Here is an 18540-nt window from a genome sequence, read left to right as displayed (position 1 = left end):
ATCTAGGCCTAAACAGCATTCCACAGTCATTCTACTTTGATTGAGGTGAAACAGCACTTTTCACTGCCTGAGCTCCCCCCCCCCCACACACACACAATGGTACAACCCTTAATTGGACAGAATCAGAAGTTGGAGAAAAATAGAGGGCGCCTGACATTAATTGCTTGGCTGGATTCATTGTATAGCCCCTTTAATTACATGTAAAGGTTTAATATAATTTAACGTTTTATCTCAAGTCCTATGACAAAAGTGACACGTGTTGATACCTGAATTTATACCCTAATTAACTGATTGTACGCAGTCTGCTTTATCAATTGCACATATATTTATTGATAACAAAATCAAAACTATATTTAAATGACAGTGTAATCTTTTCATAAATGGTAATAATATTTTATTATGGAATGTAATGATGGGTTGTTTGCTACAGGAAGGGAAGTAGTACATAATGAAGTTTATTCGATTCCCGTTTTAGCCATATACTTTACGCTTTCGCATTATTTATAATTTACTAGTCGTATCACTTTGTTCATTTACTTAACTAAAAGCGGGATATTTCTTGACATCCCTTCCCTGTATAGCTGTTTGATTTTTATACAATGAAACTGATGTGTGATCCTAAGTTACACAGTATTGGATTCACTGTGGCTTCTGACTGGCAACCCAACGAACAATGACTATTAGGGATCGCCATCAACTAAGGACTGGATAGCTCAGTTGGAAGAGGGCAGGGTTACTAACTTGAAATCATAGGTTCGAATCACTTTCAAGCCAAAGTTGTTCCTAGTTAATTTTCCGATGTTCATATACTCTGTAATTTATTACATGGGGGTATATGACATATTCACTGCAATAATATTCCAATGAAAAGGAGCACATACCCGATAATGTCTGTATGGAAGTTGCGATGTGTGTTTTTATATTTCATAGCCACTTGTACAAGAACAACATCCTGAATATTTCACAAGAAGCGCTGAACGGAGTTGGAAATGGAAGTACCTTGTGAGTGCTTTAAACATGCATCAGCTTGATCATATCTGTGTTTAATACTTTTTTCTTTTGAAATTCAATTTTGTTCTTTATTCTAAAATCAATACATATTTTCGTAGGAACATTATTCGACCGACAAAAGTAATGAAGTAACCAAAAAAATCATCTGAGATATATATGCATTGGATCTTGTCAAAAATGGACATGCTGAAGACGATTCATTGTATTTTAATGAAACAGAGAGCTATCTTGTTCTAAGAAATATGAGTTTTTTTTTCTTTTTTTGTCTTGTTAAGATATATGAACTGCAACCAATTAGGGAGACTACCTTTGTCTACAAACGGCAATATGTAAGTTTTTTTTTGCTTTCTTAGTGTCTTTGGTTTATTTTTTTTTATTATCTTAAAGGGGAATTGAAGGCAGCAAGCAATCATGATCCTAATTGTTGATGTGAACATAGGCTTTACAGTGAACCACTTCTTGATCTCAAGAACTTATCTAGAATTTAGTACCAACCTTTTGAAAGTTGCGAATGGCGCCGTTGGCGCTCATGGAGGTTGACAGAACAAAATCGCTGGAGATCGCAATAGATAGTATCTTTGGTTAAATTTTAAGTGTTTAATCTTTACCATTTTTCCTAACATATCATTATCATTAAAACATAAAAGGCGGTTCAGAAGTTTATATAAAATGATATATGCAGAATTTTTTGTCAATACAGAAAAGTATTTGCAAAATATTTACTAAAAATGTTCACCGGTGCATATCATTTATAAATTGAAGGAAGCAATGACCTCAGCATAGTTAAAGACAATTCTAATATTAAGAAAAGCACTTCCTGACATTTTTTTTTTCATTCCATTTTACAGATTTCTAAGTATCTTTTAAACATGCATTGGTCTAAATTATCGAAGTTATCAATCATTCATTACATGTAACGTTAGTCTTAAGCTTAATTTTTAAGCTCATGTACTTCAAATATAATTTAACTCATGCAGCAAATTGGTTTACAATAATTGGATGTGCAATAAGAGTAACAATATTTCCTTAAGCTACAAACGTTTTCCGTACTTACATAAGTATTCATTGAAAAGCACTTTGTATAAGCGTATACGTTTTTCTTGGCAACTTAACAAAATCCACTTTACAGATTCTTGTTAAAAGAAATTGTCATCAAAGAGGCAAAACTAGAGCTATGATTCAATTTCAATTTCTATGCTCATAGCAAGTGTGCAAACAGTTCTTAATGTGTCACTATTATGAGGAATGATAATATTGTAACATAATTAAACAACATTGACATCATAAAGTAAACATCATTAATTAAAAGATGACATTCACATCTTCCCACTCTGTCTGTTTCCTTTGTTTTTCTTCTCTCATTATAGCATATGTGTCAACGATGAAACTTTTCCCTCTTTGAAACTTAAAAAACCTTTTACATTCTTAGCGCCACCCTTTGAGAAGCAAGGCTTCGAATGCCAAGATATTGGTAAAAACATGAGTGAATGTAGACCGTGTCCAACGGGTACACTTGGTGGAGGATTTCGCAAGAAGTGTAGAGGATGTCCGAAAGGTGCCGTAAACATTTGAATTTCAATCTAAAGTTCATTCCAACCAATTATAAAGCCATTTAGGCCAACTTCCCCTCTTCTTGTCTCTTAGATATGATGTATATCATTTATTTCATTTTGTATGACGTAAATTCTCCATTTTTATTTTTTATTTTTAATTTTATAGATAAGCAGGTTATTTTACATCAAGTAAAACAACCACTTCGTTTCATATACAGCTGACTAACTTAAACTCACTTCTAATGCCCTGCTCTTAAAGACATTTTTCAAAATTAAGATGCTTGATGTACTAAATGATCTTCCATTCTAGTTCAATTAATCTACCCAGAACTTAAATCAATCTATGCATTTTTACGATTAGGTGGATTTTACCAAGACGAAATAGGAAGCATTGAATGCAAAACCTGTAATGATGGAAATTTTGTAGAAAAGGGCGGCGGTTCTTCTCTAGTCCAATGCAAAGTTTGCCCTGAAGGAACGGACAAAAACGTATCCGCTGGCTATCGAGCTTGTATATGTAAAGAAAATTACGCTCGAAAGCATCGGTTTGGGGAATGTTTTCTTTGTATCGCCGATGGCTTAAATTGTTCTAAAGATTACATATCAATTCTACCCGGATTTTACTGGAACTGGTCTTTTCCGAATACAAAACCAGATCAGTACTTGAAATTTGTGAAAAATCTAGAAACTAAGAACGACGACTATGATAACACAACGATGCAGTATGAATATTCTATGCCGTTTGTTTATCGTTGTCCTCGAAGTAGGAGTTGTGACAGTAAAGACGGTCTTCCAATGTATGGTAACGACAACTGTGCTGCTGGTTACACCGGTTGGATGTGTAGCAAATGTCGGCCGGGATATTATTCGGTTCTGAGTTCCTGTCATCCTTGTCCCAGTAAATTATGGGTGCTGGTAGTGTTCCTTTTTGTTGTTCTCTCGTGCGTTGCTCTACTTTCGTTCATTGTCTGGAAGAAAAACAAAATAAGCAACCAAAGAACTATGATTGATAAACTATCGTCAAGAATAAAGATTGTTCTCGGCTTTTATCAAGTGATTGGCGATTTATTCGAGACTTTCCACAACGTACAATGGCAAGGTCCTCTATTAATTTTCGGTGAATTTCTATCGATGGTGGTTGCAGATTTCTTTCAAGTTTTTGTTCGTCCTCAATGCATCAATGAACAATTTGAGATAAATCCTTTGCTTCAGTTTAAAATTGTTCTAATATTTCCAGTTGTATTAGTAATCACGTACCTTTACCTAAGTTGTACAGTCTATTTCATATCGAAGTGCGGATTCTTCTCACTCACTGTTCGACAAAAGGCCAAACAGACAGTTTCAAAACTGTTCACCTTAGTTATTCTTGTGCTGTTTGTGACGTACACACCAACTTGTAATTCCATTTTCGCGGTTTACCCAGCAGCGTGCTCTACGTTCAAAATATACAGCGTCGGCAATGAATCCTTAACTCTTCTTCGAGCAGATTACGGCATCAATTGTAAAGATCTTGACTCCTATCATGTTGTGGCTTACATTGCTACAGTGGTGTACGTTGTTGGGTTTCCATTGTCGCTGTTCATTTTGCTACAAAAATATCATACCAAAGACAAACAAGCTACAGCTAATGCCGATTTCGATTGCAGTTATGATAGCTCTATCGACGAAACCTCTTCATTGGTCACCGGGACCGTAAGGAGACAATTTGACTCCCCAGTTTGGTTCAATTTTCTCTGTGAGAATTACAAGAGTCAGTTTTGGTACTGGGAGGTCATCGAGTTGACCAGGAAGGTCACCCAGACTGTGATGGTCACACTGCTTGGATGGCATAACTCATTGACACAGCTCTCAACCATCGGGATGTCGGTTCTGTTTCTGACTCTTCATGCTAAATACAGTCCAATGAAAAATAAATTTGAACAGAGGTTACAGGTGAGTCCAGATAGGCAAAGCCATGTCACCATCTTCGTTGCATGATCATTCAGATATTATTATTACTAACATTAAACAGCAAACGCCTACCCTAGGTACATTTCTTTCATGGAATTTATTCAGTGTAATGAGCACGTATATCGCAGTAGCTTTATATTTGAAGTAATATTTGGTCTCCAATGTAGGCTAACTAACTTTATTCATTCGTTCATTCGTCATGAAAGTGTTTCAAATATGTACTTGTTTAGTATCACCGTCAATAAGAGAAGAAGAAAACTAAATGGAATATATGTTAAATATGAAGTTTATATACAACTAGTAAGTGAGCATTCCTTGTGATGAACACATTTTGGTCCCTAGTTCTTCATTTCTCATCTAAGAAATGGTCACTGACATTCATTATATTGTTAAAATTATGATTTAATTGCAGATTTTTTCTTTGGCTGCGATATTTATAAATATCATGATTGTGTCTGTACGAGTGGGCTCCGAATACGGTGCAGCAATATATACTGGTCTCTTTGTTCTCGATATTTTCATCATATTTATCGTCTCAGGTGAGTAATGTTTAAATAAATTTCAACATAACCGAATCACATTGAAACGAGCTCTGAGCATGTTTTCGGTCTGCAAGTAATTTGCCCTGTAACCCTAAAGGGATATTGTAAACTATTTCTGACGATAAATCCCGCCATGCGTGACAAATTATTCGAAATTAAGAAGTTCATGCAATCAAGGAATCAAACACATATTCCATTGGTAATAATGGATATTTCTTGTTATATTTCTTCTTTGTCTGAGGCTTATTCACATGCATTAAGAAATGCATGTTGCCTTCGATATCGTCATAACATTTTTATGATACAATGGACAAGTGTGTTCGATTGTTATCTTATTAAGACACTCCGACCAATCTTAAAAGAAAAAAAAAAACAGATGAATGTTGCTCATGCTTTCCTATAATAGGCGAATTGTTATTTAATCTTTTTGTCAGGTGAAAATCTTGTCGCCCCGTGGTATAACTTTTTTTAAACCAAAGTTCCAACACGCGCTAGTGCCACCGACACACATATGCATGCTGCAAATACAATTATTCAATAAGTTGAGTAACATTGAAGAATACAAAGTTTAGAAAAGAGTGTTCGCATTTTGCAAATTGTGTTACTTGTTAGGAGATCATTCTTTAGTGCATTCTGAGACAGCTTCTGTTTAATAAAAGTAAAGAAATATCGTGTTATGACATCGAACATTCATATTTCTTTATAATTACAGCTGAGGCACTGCTTCTAATCATCCGATTCCTCGCTCGAAGCTTTAAACGTTGAACGTTCTAACAGTGATTAACAACGACGATTCTAAACTGATTACTAATAAGGCTCATGCATATCTGTATTATAAATAAGATGTATATATAAGCATTGACCACAGTTTGTAGAAATATTCAAACCAACATATCACCGTGGGAGAGAAATGGTCACTCTCCGTGAGATGTAGAGACCTTTTGAATGGCTGTTTTTGCATTTCATGTCATGTACCTTCAAGTGCACTGTTAGAATATGGTTACTCTTTGCAACAATTCTATACGTACACACGCCCATTTTTCAAATAAATAGTTAACTATTTAGTAAAATATGATGTACTCAAACACTTTCTATATAGTCAGTTGTAGAGAACATACGTTAGAAATAGAACTTTGAAAATAACTGTATATATCTTTATTGGGCTGGCTTTACGGAAAACATCTGTACATACAATTTACTTTGTAAGACTGTGTATAATTATAGTTTCATTTAGCATACATGATAGAACTTACACGTTAAGACCAGTCTCTACATCATAACACTAGCCTGTATATAGCCTATGGAGCCAAACCATTTCCTGTAATATAATGTTTACCCAGTAACCTGTATGAAATTCACTCTATATAACACTATATATCTAGATGGAAAAAAATTACAAAGGTATATGTGAAATATGGTAAGAAGACGTCTAAAAATGAAAATCTGCAGTTAACCAACGCGATGAAGACAATTTCACTCGGATCTTTTTATATCATTCCTGGTGACAGATCACCGCTTATTAAGTCGTGTAATTCAGAAACTGTTATCCCAAATCTTATCGAAAGGAGAACTCTTTTTCATGTTTTATAACCTCTTCACGGAAGTTATACATCCGTTAAATGGTCGTTTTCGCTATAAAATATACATGACGACATCCGGATAAATTTAATTATTTCCTGGTAAGAATCAAATTCTCATGTGACGTAGACCCTTTCCTTTACTGTATTTCTTCGCCAATGGACCCTGTTGGATCTTCAACAGTAAAGCTTGTGTTTCATATAATATATAAATGTACCCTGTTGGATCTGAAACACGAGAGTGTGTGTTTCATTTAATACATCACTGGAGCCTGTTGGATCTGAAACATGAGAGCTTGTGTTTCATATAATATATCAATGTACCCTGTTGGATCTGAAACACGAGTGCGTGTGTTTCATTTAATACATCACTGGAGCCTGTTGGATCTGACACATGAGAGCGTGTGTTTCATTAAGTATAACACTGGTACCTGTTGAGTATGCAACATGGGAGCGTATATTTCATTTAATACATCGCAGGAGCCTGTTGGATCTGAGATATGAGGACGTGTGCTTTACTAATTACATCACTGGTCACTGTTGGATCTGAAACATGAGAGCGTGTGTTTCATTTAATACATCACCGCACCATATTTATATATTAAGGAAGAATCCCCTATTTTTACCGAAATGGTTAGTCTTCTGCTTAGGCAACATCAAATCTCATTTCGAATACTTAAACATTAACTAAATTGTATCCACGTTTATTATTCGTTGTATCATTGGGATAATGCTGTTAACATTAACTTTTTACTGTACTTGCTGTGAGTTAATCTAATTGATAGGTGTAAGCTTTGCTAATTTAATCGTCACTTCTTTTACACTCTCATAATGTAATTATAATTAATGCAAAGTTGTCTTGCTTAACTATTCATTATTAAGTAGATCAATATAGTACACTTGATACCCAATAAATTTAACCAGTCAAGAAACAATTTATTTTTAATGATTCTACTCATCTTTGTGTTAACCTTCTTATAAATGCATGTATAATATTGTCTTCTACACATACTTCCTCCGAAGGACATTAAATGGCTTAATTGAGTCAAAATTAGAAATGTTGATACCGTTTAAACATTCCTAATAAAAGCCACAGGAATAAAATTCCGTGTCCCACATACAAAATGGACAAACCTTTCAGAGGGGAGATTTTTTGAAAAGAGACCAGAGCTTATTAACTGCTCAATCGGTAGTTACTTTATGAAAGTCAGAAAACCTAATACTGACATAAAGAAAAATAGGTCATTTAAGAGAAAATGACGTTTGAAAGTATAACCAAGCCCCCCCCCCCAAGAAACATGTGAAACGATTGAATAAATATGTGGCTTGATGATATAATAATAGACTTGCTAAAGTCTTTGAACTTGCATGTCATTGCCAGTAATGAAAAAATGAATAATCGGCTGGTGAAATTAGGACTTCAGAAACTTCAGAAAACAGATGGTATACACGATATCATAGCAAAAGCTGGATTCCTATGATTTCCTAATGCTACCGACTTGAAATTTGGGTAAATCATTTCTCATAGCTCTCTTCTACCCTTTTTTTCTCCACACCTTTCTGTCTTTGTCCTTCTCCAGTTGATTCCCTACCCCCTTTCCTTAATCCTCTTGTTGTCCCTCCACTGTTTATCTCCTACCTCCCCGCTTCCCCTGTTGGTTTCCTTTTTTTCTTCTCTCCATCCCTTGTCTACTAATCCCCTTACATCAATCTCTGTGTATTCACCATGCCCATTAACATGTCTGTATTCTGTGCGTGTTTTTGTCCCTTTTGTTACTATTACTTGTCATTTAGCCTCTTAGTAAGATCCTGCAAGGATCGAAACGTTCGGCCAACTTACGTTTACACACTAAATCATTTTCTTTAAGGGAAGATAGTCGGGGCTTAGCCAAACGTACAGCATTTAACTTCTTATATGCTTAAGCTTACTGACATAAAACAGTGCATGCTTCCTATATTTATATGTGTAACTTTTGAAATACACATCTCTTTGTTATAGACCTATTGTTACAAGCATGCAATGAATTATGCAACGAGACTAGGATAATTATGTTCCATGACCTGTTTGCGATAAAGACAGTCAATGTTTACATCCTTCACAGCTTTCGAGAAGACAAGAATATACTTTGCCGAAATCCTACCAAGGATTATGACAATGGAAACGTCAAAAATGGAGTTGTTGGTGTAAGGGGTAGGCTGAGGCGCACGCCCCTTCCATAATCCTCGATCCGTCACTGGCTACCCTGTGTATATGTAATAGGGATCAGCGCTGTTATTATGTCACTGTTCCTCTTTCTCTTCCCGGTGTCTTGGCGTTTTTCTTCTGTTCCCTCCTTTTCTCATTTTTCTCTTTCTTCTTTTTCTTTTCCCTTCCTTCCTCTCCTTCCTTTTCCCCCTCTTTTTCCCTTTTTTCTTTCTCTTTTTTTTTTCTCCTCTTTTTCTTACCCGGGGGGGGGCGCCCCTAACGCCCCCTGGATACGCGCCTAGTATTGACCGCAGCTGTATGTACTGACTGTACACTAGTGTCTAATTACCGACGGTAGCAAATTGTGTGTATTTTCTGGGATCGATGGTGATGTTTAACACTTTTGCTTCACCTTATTCGAAACTAGGTCAAATTACCGGCATTAGACGTTTCTTTTTGCGCGAGTCTTCACACCCTTTAAGTAAGCCTTAGTCATAACTACAGCTTTATCATATTTTAGTCTATTAATATATCTACAATTATGTACAAATATGCAACACAGCCCCCATTTGCAACATTTTCCCAACGATTTACATTTGGCAACTTATGGCATAAGCAGTATGGCCATAGCCAGTAATCTGAGTTTTGAGATAGGCCAAAGCCTTCTCAGTCTAGCCAATATGTTCTGGACGGTAACTCTATCTATAGGCTATTCAAATTTACTTAAAGGGTGTGAAGAATCGCGCAAAAAGAAACGTCTAATGCCGGTAATCTGACCTAGTTTCGAATGAGGTGTAACAGAAGTGGTAGACACCACCATCGATCCCACAAAATAAGCACATAGCTTGCTACCGTCGGTAATTAGACACTAGTGTAAAATTAAGTCAGTACATACAGCTGCGGTCAATATACCCACAGCAGGGGCGTATCCAGGGGGGGGGGCGCAACAGGCGCGCGCCCCCCTATTGGCCGTCACCAAAAAAAAAAGTTTAGCAAAAAAAAAAAAAAAAAAAAAATGTGAGATGTCGGTGATCGCTCAACCCCCCCCCCCCCTCCCGTATGCTTTATTTTTTGTTTGCCAAAAAAAAGGTTCTGGCGAAGTTCGGCGGCATAATAGTTTTAGAAACATAGATGGTAATTGTGTTTGTATTATCACTATAAACACTAAATGACATGCCAGCCATACTAAATTGTGCATTTTGTGTCCATATTTACTGGAAATGTTGCTTATTATTAAGGTCGAAAAATGGATCACATATGGCCATGGGCGGCGATCCTGGGTGGAGGGGGGATATATCCCCCCATGAAAATGAGTGGAGGGGATGTAATGCACCATATCCCCCCCCCCACCAAATGCCAGGGATAAGAATATTTTCATGCCTACATTTATGCATCTTCGTTAATGTACGGCTCTTTTTTAGCTTCATTTCTCGCCTACCATAAACGCAGTGCGATCTTTTCAAATAAAGCGTCTTTATAAAGCAAAAATAGTTGACTGTAGGCTTCATTGGCCCTATAACAACAAAATGTATTATTGCGCCCACGGTATTGATATAGTACATATATGCACCCTCATAGTATTCATATAGGCCCTATAGTAGGCCTACACACGTACATGTTCCCTCGAACAGCTGAGAATCTCATGTAACCAGGGTAATGCTTAATACACGTTTCACCTGGATGCCCTAGCAATCGGTACCTAGTAATGTAACTATGTGCAATTGTGTATTGCATGTGTATAGGCCTATAATAGCCTGCATGAGGCCATTTTCTTCATCGAATAATATAACAGAGCTCTTGAACATTCTAACGTTGCGCCTGAAACAAGATTGACAGGGGCAATTTTCCCAAAATAACACCCGAAATTAAAAAAAAAAAGTATTTTGAATCCTGATTATGAGATATTTCGGACATGACATCCCTGTTTTAAAGTTGGGTATATGCCGCTTGGAAACCTCGGGAAGTGCCGTTTCCGGCCATCTAGAGGGTTTGTTAATCCCAAAATTTTCTTGTACGCTTCGCGCCAACTCATGGTGGCGCTACGCTTAGATAGTCAACAAGGTCATATCCCCCCCCCCCGCCACTCGGAAGTACGGATCGCCGCCCATGCATATGACACCATTTTGCATTTCAGCCCTTCTTTGAAAGCAAAATTGTACACCCCTCCCCTTAGACCCATCCCCCAGGACGGCGATCATTCATGCCTGGCGCCCCCCTATTGGAAAATCCTGGATACGTCCCTGCACAGCACAATGTACAAACGAGACATCGATAAACATCTCAGATCCAGCTAAAGATTACACGTTATCACGTTTCATTACTGGCTGCATTTTGTAGCGACACGAACATAACGTCACTTGCAAGCAACAGTAAGATAACTTTTTCAGATGGCCGCGCGGTTTGGGGCGAGTCTTCAATGTCTTTTACTGTGATTTTAAGGCCAAATGACATGCACTTACCATGTTCGGACAAAGGTTTGTAGGAAAAACGACACACTGAAGACATTACTCGTGGTAACATATCACTCATTTGATGACTGTGACTGAATGTATACATGCATCGAACTTTGTGTACTATTACTTCATAAGGTGAGATATTTTGTCCTGCATAAACTGCTACATACTTTTCAACATTAACATTTAATTGAGAAATGCATGCATGCACATACCAATATGAAAGTATAACACAAAAACAGGTGTTTGTGTGAACCGGGGGAGGGTGAGGGGCTGCCTTTTCACATTATTTTCCTTGGACAACTATGACAATCTCACGGTAAAATAATACAAACAAGTTAAATGTTCATTATGTTCTTTGCAGATACCGGAAATGACACTTTCCAGACATTAATACTTACATAAAACAATCCACTTACTCGAGTCAGTAGAAGAAAGAAAAACGTTTTCAAAGTTATTTCGTGATTACTAGATTCACTTATATCTCTCTTAAGTCATTGGTAGAAAGACTCATGCAAAGTTCCAGTGATTAGCATTAGTCTTTGATTTTAACTTTTCAATTATAACTGTAGGTCTGGAGAGAGTTATCTACCAGAAAGTTAACGACGTCCGAGGCTTCCCCCAAAAAACATCTACAGTACTGGTTCCCTTTGTCCGCGAAAGGTCTTTTCTTACACCTTTCCATCACTGGTGACACACATAACTCGTCCGCATGTCGCAAATGACGACTAAATATTTAACACTCTATCTGAATCTGTTTCGATCTAAATAGCACAATTCGTAGGACAAGACCATGTGGCAATGATTTTTTTTCTTCCAAATATGAAAGTTACTTTTGGTTTCTGAAAGTAGCTGTCTGAAGCTCATTCAGCTAATAATGATTAGCCAGCTGTATGCTTGCATTGTGGTTATCCACACAGGTAAATTACTAATTTACTAACATTGGATCACTGTAAACAGTTTAGTTTACGCCTATATAGCTATCGTAATAGTAATCGGTATTGCATCTCAAGTTTTAGTTATATAATACCATAGTTAATTAAAAGTATTTCCGAGGACATCAGGAATCGTGCTTGTATCTGCTTGTATCATGTGAGGGTCTTCAATAAATAAAAAATCAATAAAAAATCAGGCAGGACCCAACACACCCTTTGTTTGAACACTAGATTTACAACCGCTCTGGATTGCGTTTACGCCCACCACGCTATAGATTATCATGTGTGCCTAATTCTATCCATATATTTAATTCAAAAGTGAGAAGATAAGTTTCTTATTTTAGGACTTGCTGTATATATGTTTGTATTACTGTATGTATATCGCAGTCTATTGATACTTTTACTATTGCTTTTCTTATTTCCTTTTAGTCTTTTTCGTTTACGACCTGTGGAAAGCCGAATTTCCGATTGTGGACATAATTCAAATTCAATTCAAATCAATCTCAAACATATTCTTAAACACTGTGGAATCATCGAATAGATTTGTATCAGTGAGGCAAAAGACTTTTGAGTTAGGCAGTAAATGAATACTGAAATCAGAACATCAATAACCAGTTCTGTTTTTTTACAGTTTTGTGTTTTACAGTTTTACTTTCTAACAATACTTAGGGGCAACTGATTACCCTTCTGAATCTAATCCTTCCTGATCAATGGGATTAGAGTGTTGTGGAGGTTCTCCACAAGACAGTTGAATGAATATCGGAATGAATTCACACAATGTTTGCTCCAGAATAGATATTGCGAATCGCTGCGAGCTTTGGGTTAATCCTGTCCTTGGGGTTTATAATAGGTCACGGTGAAGTTCTGTAACACGTCTTGCGTATAACACACTGTCGAACCTATACAGAGTTAACGGCTTCGGCTTTTATTTCAGCATATCTTTCACTAGCTGGAGCGATGATTCCCTAGAGTGGAGGGTCGGGGATCTAGGAGTGGGGGTGGGGGTAGCTCCATCCATATCCGTAGCTAGTTATTCAAACGTATAAACACTGTGGAGAAAGCAACCTCAGCGTCATAACATTTCGTTCTTGTTTTGTCCGACCTTTATTGTGTTTCGAACGAAAGTACATTTCCATTGTGCTTTTGTTGTCGACATCATATCTTTCACTTTCGGAGAAAACAGTGTGCAGTAGCTGTCATCGTGTCGATATATGTCAGTCGAGAAAAGAAGGGGAAGAAAAGTTGAAATAATCAAGGGGGAGACATCAGTATATGTATCCTTGTCAAAGAAATGTTGAATTTCGTTGACGAGTTGCGGTAACAAGCTACACTATCTGTATCACTACATCGATATCCGCCTTCAAGTAACAATTGCCCATCTTAAGTGCTTCCTTCAAAGGTAAGTTTGAATTGGTGTTTTAATAAGTGTTTTACTTTCGCTAAACATATGTTAATATACCACTCATCAGTGCATGTGTTGGAACTGCGAGAGCATTTATTGTATGACTTATGGTTCTCACTCATAAATTCACCAGGTGAGTGGTTCCTTATAATCGTTCTTGTTCAATAAATATGATAAATTATGATACTATGAATCTTAAAGTTATGCAATTATCGGAGTAAACGTTTTGTTGCAGAAATAACAACAAAAGAAAAAATACTAAGCGAGTAAAATGTTGGAAGATTTGGTACAAACATGCATTGACAAGAAGATAATCGTCAGCATTTCAAAGGCGAAAGTAGTTAAAATTGTCAACAATCCATATCATCAAGCGCTTGCTCAATTTCAACCATGTTTCGTCACGGTCATTTCAGTTATAATAGTAAACTGCGATTGTTACTTATTTCACTGTTTGTGCATGAACAATTAAAATTGTGCGTTTTCTTTTATCATGTTTAGTAGACTAAAGGAAAACAAATTGTTAGGTAAGTTTTATACTCTGATTTTAAATTGAGCAATCTTGCCAAGAGAATATTGGTGATGAGTGTCGGTTATTAATCATATTTTCACTATAAAAATTTGACTTTTAACAAAAGTAACAGTTCAGTTTGAATAACAATAGATCAGCAATTGAATATGTTCTTTTCATTGGACATTCACATTTTAGTTGGAAGTAATGCTGCGACATAGTTCTCTTTTATTGTTTTGTTTTGTATGCACGTGACATCATATGAATATTAAATAACAGTTTTTTAAACAACTTTACAACTGTAATAGTTTTACTACAACTCTGCAAGGACAAGTAGTGTTAGCCCATTGGTTAACGCCGGTGCAGTCACTCCAAGATTAATGTATGCCGTCCAGTTACAGAGTTGTTGACAATTAGAAATTCATATCCATAGACGTTAAAAATGATTCTAAGATAATGACTTTGGTCAGCTTGCGGCTTTGATAAGCCAATGAGGCTTCTTTGCAAGTTCCTGCTTGCAAGGGGAAGTAAAATACATACTTCAAAAATCGTCTTTGAAAGTCAAACATTAGTCGATATATGCTGATAAGTTAGGATATAAAATATGGAATTCAAGTGCCATTAAAAAATTAATATTTTATTATAGACACGCTGTTTCTCTCGCAAACCATGTTGACTCGTGTCTATATTCAATGTAAAACGTACTGACAGCTTATAAATTGTTGAATTTTCAAGGAAGTTGCTGTAAAAGAAGATATGAAACAGTAACATCATACTTCCCCTTTCACATTAATAATGCTTCATTGTTTATTTTTTTTATTTACAATTTAGCCTGTTTTCATTTTCGTTCATTGCTTGTCACGTTAAAGTGAGTTAACCGTATGAAAAAAGGTGCAGGTTTATATCATGTGCTTTATCTTCCAATTTTGTTTTTGACTTCCCTATCTGTTGCTTACACATGTTCCTGATTCAAATAAGTTTGAGATTTTGGTTCATTGACAATATTAGGTAACATTAACAATATATATATATATATATATATATATATATATATATATACATATGTATTCCGGCTTGCTTTGAAATCACTTTCTGTAGCCGTCAAAATACGTTGGAATAAATACTATCATGACAAAGACGCAATGCCCAGTTAGGGTTGTCCGAATATGAAAGTTGGGGGTGTCCGTACATACAGCGGGGGCCTGGGCTCAAATCCCGGTAGAGACTGGAAGTTTGTTCACTGTTTTGGAGTTTTCAACTTATTACAATTTCAGTTATAGATAAATATTCCTTTTCATTTGTCATTTATTTCCAAGTCATTTAACAGATTCGGTTCAATGTATCGCTTTCGAGGTCCTGCGCTAGGAATGATAATGATTTCGAGTGAGATAGCACCATGTTTGATATATAGAGTAAGGCAAATTACGTCACTAAAAACAGAACTATAGTATTGTTCAATACAGGTGACAAATTCGAACCTCTGGACGTACTGGACGTATAGATATATTTATCACATATTTATATATATAATATATATATATATATATATATATATATATATATATATATATATATATTCTAAAACAGAGCGATCATCAGGCAACTTTGAATATGGTATGAGTAACAGGAGAATCCTGACAGACTACCCAACATTTAAATTGATGAGTTGTGACAAACAGTACGCAGTCTACCCATATTGATAGCCAATACACAAGCATTACCCGAAAGTTCCAATATATTTTCTAAAACAGTACTAATTTTCAATTATGGGTCATTTGTTATTTAAATGCCATATATGACACGTCGTGGTGAGGGTCTTAGTCTTTTTTATGTTATCATTTTAATAGAATCTCTAAAATGAAGATTGCCTTGAGTCTGTTATTTCTGATATTGGTGACGGAAAATAGTGCCGTGACTAACGACGCAGAAGAAGGCTACGATATATCGTCTGAAACCAATGGTAAAGGTTTTCTTGTATTTCTAAAGTTTACACGTGACCATTCATTTGTCTTGCTAACTCAATTATATTTTCAGTGAATAATAAACATATGCTTTTGATATGTTATACACAACATGGTAACAATTATTAAAATTGTTGTTTTTAAGTTAATATTTAATGTGATTTTAAGAAACCTGAATGAAAGTTAATTACTTCAAAATGGGTGCTGGTAATCGGCAAAATACACATGAGTACAGTTCCTGTGATATCTTGGAAGCTAGGCTTCCAAGATATTCAATGGTCATTCTGAGGGAGTGCAAAGTCGCCGAAAATAAACATTTATTTTAATATCACATGACTCGAATATATGTTTTTTTTTTCAGCATACCCCCCCCCAAAAAAAAATAAAGTAAATAGATATAACGTTTCAATAAATACCAAATCTCGATAAAATTGCAAAACATAATTACCTATACGGAGAGCATGATATTTTGATTTGTCAATCTTTAGAACTACCATATGCTTGCGGTTCCAAAGGAATCTGTAGATGTAACGAAACGAGGAAAGGTTATAGTGTTGATTGTTCTAGAAGAAAACTGCATAACTTGTCACTGGTTATTCCATCAAATGTTACAATTGCGTAAGTACGTCTACCTCTTTAATGGTTTCTTCAGCGAAAGTAATTCTACATCTTTAATGGTTAATTATTATTTAACTCATTCAAACTCTCCAGAAATTAAAAAAAAACATGGATAGTAACTGCATACATGGTACGTTATACATAATGTAATAACCCCACACAGACCAGTTTATGGAATGGTTGACAATCAACAATTTATTTGAATAAATGGTGAAAAAAGGGACTTATCAGGCTAAGGTAGGATTCGATCCCTGTCTGTGTCACAGACCGAAGTCCCGATCACTCGACTACAGTGAATTTACTGGTGTGTGAAAGCGTATAAACTGGCTTCTTATAACTACCGATGAGGGCGTATCACCCAGTGCTATGATTGTACAAAATGCACCCCTGTTGTATATGTGTGTGGGTGTATTCATTTTGTCGGAATAATATTCTAAAAGTATATGTGGTTTTTATTTATTAAGAATCACTTGTTTGTAGTCTTTAAACATCAATACATCTTTGTAGCAAATACAAAACATTTTGTTCTGCATTATTATTAATATATGATGATGCATTCCTTATTACACTGTTCATCTCTTATCAGCTGAATATACATACCATAACCTAAATCTTTCACAAAAGTAAAAGGTTGGAGGTGTCCGTATTCATTTACATATTTTCTAATGACTCAACAGTAACTTCTCAAGAAACAACCTCAGTTTGATTCCAAAGGACACCTTTAGATTGACCACCTCTCTTAATATGTTGTAAGTAACTGTTTCCTTGTATTACTTATATCAAAACAATATATTAGTTCTCTGTTTCCTTCAACAACAACTACAAAATTATTGCCTTTTCACCCGTTTTTCATGCCTTTATTAGTTTTATACTGTTAAAGGTATGCACTAATTAAACTTGAAAATGATGTGTGTAATAACTTATTAACACGTGTTAGTTGCTGCTGAAAAGGACATATTTTTAAACGGAAAAGACCAAACACACAATCCTCTGCATAATGATTGACTGGACTAACCAGACATCTCTAAAGGTTTCGTCAACATTTCGTTCACATATTTACAACAAGCGGATGACAGTTTACTTTAAAACGCTGAAAAGCTGTCATTTGACCCATCTAACCAAGGTACACTCACTAGTCAGACATTTAGGGACATTTGCTTTGACTCCTCACCAGCCATTCGTAAAATAGTCTTTGGGTAATGAATTAGTATGTTAGTATTTTTTTCCACAGTAGCATCTGCTGACAGGTCTATCATGTGTTACGGTTTTATAGCACACTTCAGTTTATACTGATTGACGGCTTTGTGTTATCCAAAAAAAAAAGAGCAACAGTCAATAAAAAGTTAGTACCAGTTTCGTAGAATAACAATGAACGTTTCTTTCCTTCACAACTAATAAAACAAATGCTATTCAAATCCAAACAATGTTTGAGAGAGAAAGTGCGATAATTATTTAATAAAAAAAGCGTGAAACCTGTCAACAGTTATCTTACTTTTCATTAATCTTCCAACGTTTGATTATTATAGTGTCTCATCCCACTTAAGTTGATTCATCATCTATTACAAACCGTTCCTAACAATAACATATAGTATAACACATGATTACATGGTGTGAAGATGATCACGATGATGATGATGATGATGATGATGATGATGATGATGATGATGATGATGATGATGATGATGATGATGATGATGATGATGATGATGATGATGATGATGATGATGATGATGATGATGATGATGATGATGATGATGATGATGATGATGATGATGATGATGATGATGATAATGACGATGACGATGACGATGACGATGACGATGACGATGACGATGACGATGACGA

General features: G+C 35.8%; 2 protein-coding genes and 1 long non-coding RNA gene across 5 annotated transcripts in view; 2 read left to right on the top strand and 1 right to left on the bottom strand.

Moving 5' to 3' along the window:
* Positions 1-432: 432 nt before the first annotated feature.
* LOC139982396 (uncharacterized) lies at positions 433-6925 on the top strand. The gene is made up of 6 exons (XM_071995215.1): positions 433-1002; positions 1287-1340; positions 2379-2566; positions 2926-4496; positions 4927-5053; positions 5769-6925. The coding sequence occupies exons 1-6, from the start codon at positions 896-898 to the stop codon at positions 5819-5821; spliced, it is 2100 nt and encodes a 699-aa protein (XP_071851316.1). The 5' UTR covers positions 433-895; the 3' UTR covers positions 5822-6925.
* LOC139982400 (uncharacterized) overlaps positions 3448-18540 on the bottom strand; it is a 51249-nt gene continuing 36156 nt past the window's right edge. The window contains exons 2-3 of one of the 2 annotated variants that reach the window (XR_011798164.1): positions 16526-16596; positions 3448-3532 (exon numbers count right to left, since the gene is read on the bottom strand). This is a non-coding gene — a long non-coding RNA (uncharacterized lncRNA). Of the gene's footprint in view, positions 3533-4345; positions 4453-16525; positions 16597-18540 lie in introns of those variants that run through there. The other variant, XR_011798163.1, reaches the window with a different exon arrangement.
* Positions 13641-18540, top strand: part of LOC139982391 (uncharacterized) — a 54110-nt gene continuing 49210 nt past the window's right edge. For both annotated transcript variants that reach the window (XM_071995194.1, XM_071995193.1), the window contains exons 1-4: positions 13641-13741; positions 15964-16076; positions 16566-16695; positions 17373-17444. In XM_071995194.1, coding sequence (XP_071851295.1) covers positions 13716-13741; positions 15964-16076; positions 16566-16695; positions 17373-17444 — 341 coding nt within the window. In that variant the 5' untranslated portion in view covers positions 13641-13715. The remainder of the gene's footprint in view (positions 13742-15963; positions 16077-16565; positions 16696-17372; positions 17445-18540) is intronic.

This window comes from Apostichopus japonicus, chromosome 16 (genome assembly GCF_037975245.1).
Source record: "Apostichopus japonicus isolate 1M-3 chromosome 16, ASM3797524v1, whole genome shotgun sequence".
Lineage (NCBI taxonomy): Eukaryota > Metazoa > Echinodermata > Holothuroidea > Aspidochirotida > Stichopodidae > Apostichopus > Apostichopus japonicus.
Note: the sequence above shows the minus strand (reverse complement) of the source record. Positions and strands in the feature narration are given on the sequence as shown.

Excerpts from the sequence above, each read along its gene's own strand:
- LOC139982396 (XM_071995215.1), top strand. The coding sequence starts at position 896 with ATGGAAGTTGCGATGTGTGTTTTTATATTTCATAGCCACTTGTACAAG. Across the intron at positions 1,003-1,286 it reads GTTGGAAATGGAAGTACCTT|ATATATGAACTGCAACCAAT; the intron begins GTGAGTGCTTTA and ends TGTCTTGTTAAG. Across the intron at positions 1,341-2,378 it reads TTGTCTACAAACGGCAATAT|CATATGTGTCAACGATGAAA; the intron begins GTAAGTTTTTTT and ends CTCTCATTATAG.